The following is a 3,151-nucleotide window of genomic DNA, read 5'->3' on the forward strand; positions in this document are numbered from 1 at the left end:
TCTCCGCTGTTGTTCTTTAGTCGGGAACATAAACAAACCAACAGTCGAAACTAAAACGGGTACATGTACATATTCCCCTCAGACATCGTACCCGTGGAATCGATTGCCTACAAAGCATAGACTGCCTTAATCCATCTAATCAGTACCCTCCAAACTCTGTCTAAAAACCTCGCTAATGATGACAGGAAATTGCTTTATTATACAAAATGTCTTTCGGAAAACGTAGTGCATGACGAATAGGTAAATTTTTTAATGGGTTACTATCGAATGTAAGGTAAATGAGAAATAAAACGGAAGTGATGTAAGGAAGGGAAGACTAAAAATTGATAATCCATAAGCATGTTTGCAAAAATAATAATAATTCGTAGCTAAACACAAAATTAAATTTTCAGTAAACACATTTCGATTTCTTTGTCACAGATCTTGTCAGTTTCTCTCTATAAACGCATTTTACTTGTACTCTTATTCCATGAATGATCTAATTCGAGGTCAGCGCTCAGTGCCCAGCAGAGTCGTGGGAGGGCGTAACGGACCCGCGCATTACGTCACTTCCTCCGTGCATGTATTCCCTTTGCGTCACGGCGGGCGGCGCTGCAATACTGAGCAGTGGGCCCTCGGCTGCATTGAGATAAATAACGAGCCTCAGGCCCCGGCTACCTGCGATACACCTGCAATCAACGGCCTCCCTCCCTTCCCATTCCGTCTCGGCTCATAACGGGACATTTTTCTTGTCATTTATTATTATTTTAATGTCAGCTCTCGAGGAGACGCCAGGTGGCCGAGCTCTTGCGAAACGGACGAAGGCGCGCCTCGACCGCCCCCGTTGCCGCCTGCGGGAGACGTGGAGGGAATCGAAGTCATAGTCACAGCGGGGCGGAGAAGGAAAAATAAATGGCGGACACAAAGAGGAGAGAAAATGTTCAGGAGGGAAATAGCGAGTGGTAATTTGGTTCAAATCCCTTCCACCTCGTTTCGGAATATAAGATTCGAAGCTTGTGAAACAATCGTTGAATAATTACCCAAAAATATATTTTTATGCCTCTTATGCCTTTATGTAGTTCCAATGATAAGAAGTCAACCTCGACATCTTTCCCCCCCGCAGGTACGAGACTAGTTTTGTTCAATTCGGTGTGGGAGTGAGCATAATGGTGCTGGAGGTGGAGCGGAGGCGGGTAAAGGGCTAAGGAGGGAATTACTGGTAAATTCAGCACACGTGAAGGATAATAGAAGATGATTTTCTATTATTAATGAACAAATTATAATAGTGAGCTTTGCGTATGTGTGACGAATGAATAGATGGTAAATGTATATACCTTCTCCTCTGTACTTCCTTTCTACAATCGTAAGGGGTTTGCGCATTCCAGCATGTACTCTGAATCTGTATTCATACCCATACCTTCAATACATGAGGGCATTGTTGTGTTCAGTACATGATTATGGGCAACTAAACCGTGAAAATGAGGCACTTCGTAGATTGCCCTCCATTTGCCCTGAATGACTCTGCTAGCCTTCTCGCTGCTATAGTAAAGCCTCTAAATTTCTCCACTTCACCGCACATTAATTAAGACTACCTAATGGCTTTGGCCTCTTTAATTATCATATCGTTTAGCATAACTACCCTTTGGTTGAGCAGCGTGGCTACGGAATGACCGAGTCGAGGCATGTGCTGACACGCCGGACGGAGCCCTTCGAAATGTGTCGCCGATTACTGAGAACGAGGATGAGCGTTTCCCTTCCAACGCAAAGCGAAACATACTAAATAAGTAAAATAAAATCTCCTTGTAAAGCGATTAACATCGGAGCAAAAAGGCGTCAACAGTCGAAAGAAAATGAAGATATAAAAATGCCTCTACGCGTTATTACCCCCTTAAACAGAGGAAAAAAAGAAAAAAAATAAAGCTCGCGTAATGAAAGCGTACACGCCAATTGCGGCCCGGGCCCCTTGAGCAGCGCCGCCGAGAGCAGAGGGAGGGTCGGGCGGCGGCGTCGGGGCAGCGGAGGCCTAATCGTGTGTGACACGCGAACTTCTCATTAGACGCAACCATACAACCCGCTCGCCCGGCTAAAAACTGCTTTTCCCGCAGCCTTTACACTTATATTTATCCGTGATTTTCATCGCTACGGCCCGTAATTTGGCCGCCAAGCAGGACATCTGTGCGCCGACCCTTTGATGGATGAAGCATACTCACATGATGGGAACATAGACGTTCATGTTGCAGAACTCCTTTTAAAATATAATATCTATAATTTTCCGGAAATCGCCTTGCAATAATGGCATCATTATCAGCCCGTATTAACCATGAGAACTGGCCTCCCGACCCACTTAACCACTCACTAATTCTACGTTGGAAAAACTTGATAATATGGAGGTAATAATACCCGATGGTTATTCTACTTCAGTCTGCCTTAATATTGGTTAGACTTGTTGTGTAAAACGTTTTGTTGCAGACAATAAATATGAAAATATTTAATTCGACATCAATGCAAGAAATGATGCTCTGCACAAAATTCCTTAGATTTATATTATATGAGATATGTTTAGTATTGGAAATGCACTATTTTCAATTCTAAAAATATAAGGGTGATAGAGTAATAAGAACAAGGACTAATGCAATGATCTCATTTATAACAACACTGATTCTCACTGCTACTACGATCACCTCTCGTGCCTTATCGTGAGACTATGTTATGAGAACAGTTCATCGTCGTGGACTTGCCTTCGGGTGTGTAGGGCAGCGCGCCGGAGAACCTGGGGGCGGCGCCCAGCGTGAGCGAGGTGAGGTAGGCGTCGAGGAAGTCGTGCACGAAGCCCTGGTCAAGCTCGTCGCCCACCAGGTTGTCGTCGAGCAGCAGCCTGAGCGCTGACTCGGCCGCCAGCAGCGTCAGGTTGTGCCACACGCCGTCGTTCACGCTCAGCTCCGGCACCGTCATGTTGATGGGCTGGTTGGCGCCCTGCTTCGAAGTGTACTGCAGGCTGCCGCCGCGGATCTCCACCAGCGTGTAGTCGTTGTTGGTGGCGCTGTGGAGCAGCACGCCGTTCTCCATCAGGGTGCGGAACTTGAACGACAGGCTCTTGGGCGGCGGCGGCTTGAGCTGCCGCGGGAGCCGTGGGCGGGCGTGGTACGTGTTGGCCTCGCGCGCCCACCGCGAG

At 46.7% G+C, this 3,151-nt stretch overlaps 1 protein-coding gene across 1 annotated transcript in view; it reads right to left on the reverse strand.

Moving 5' to 3' along the window:
- Nucleotides 1-3,151, reverse strand: part of LOC119591767 (cadherin-related tumor suppressor-like) — a gene marked incomplete at its 3' end in the record, with an annotated part of 104,813 nt that overhangs the window by 2,559 nt on the left and 99,103 nt on the right. Inside the window, 1 exon segment of the mRNA XM_037940514.1 lies at nucleotides 2,718-3,151. Coding sequence (XP_037796442.1) covers nucleotides 2,718-3,151 — 434 coding nt within the window.

Source organism: Penaeus monodon, chromosome 29, assembly GCF_015228065.2.
Source record: "Penaeus monodon isolate SGIC_2016 chromosome 29, NSTDA_Pmon_1, whole genome shotgun sequence".
In the NCBI taxonomy this organism is placed as follows: Eukaryota; Metazoa; Arthropoda; class Malacostraca; order Decapoda; family Penaeidae; genus Penaeus; species Penaeus monodon.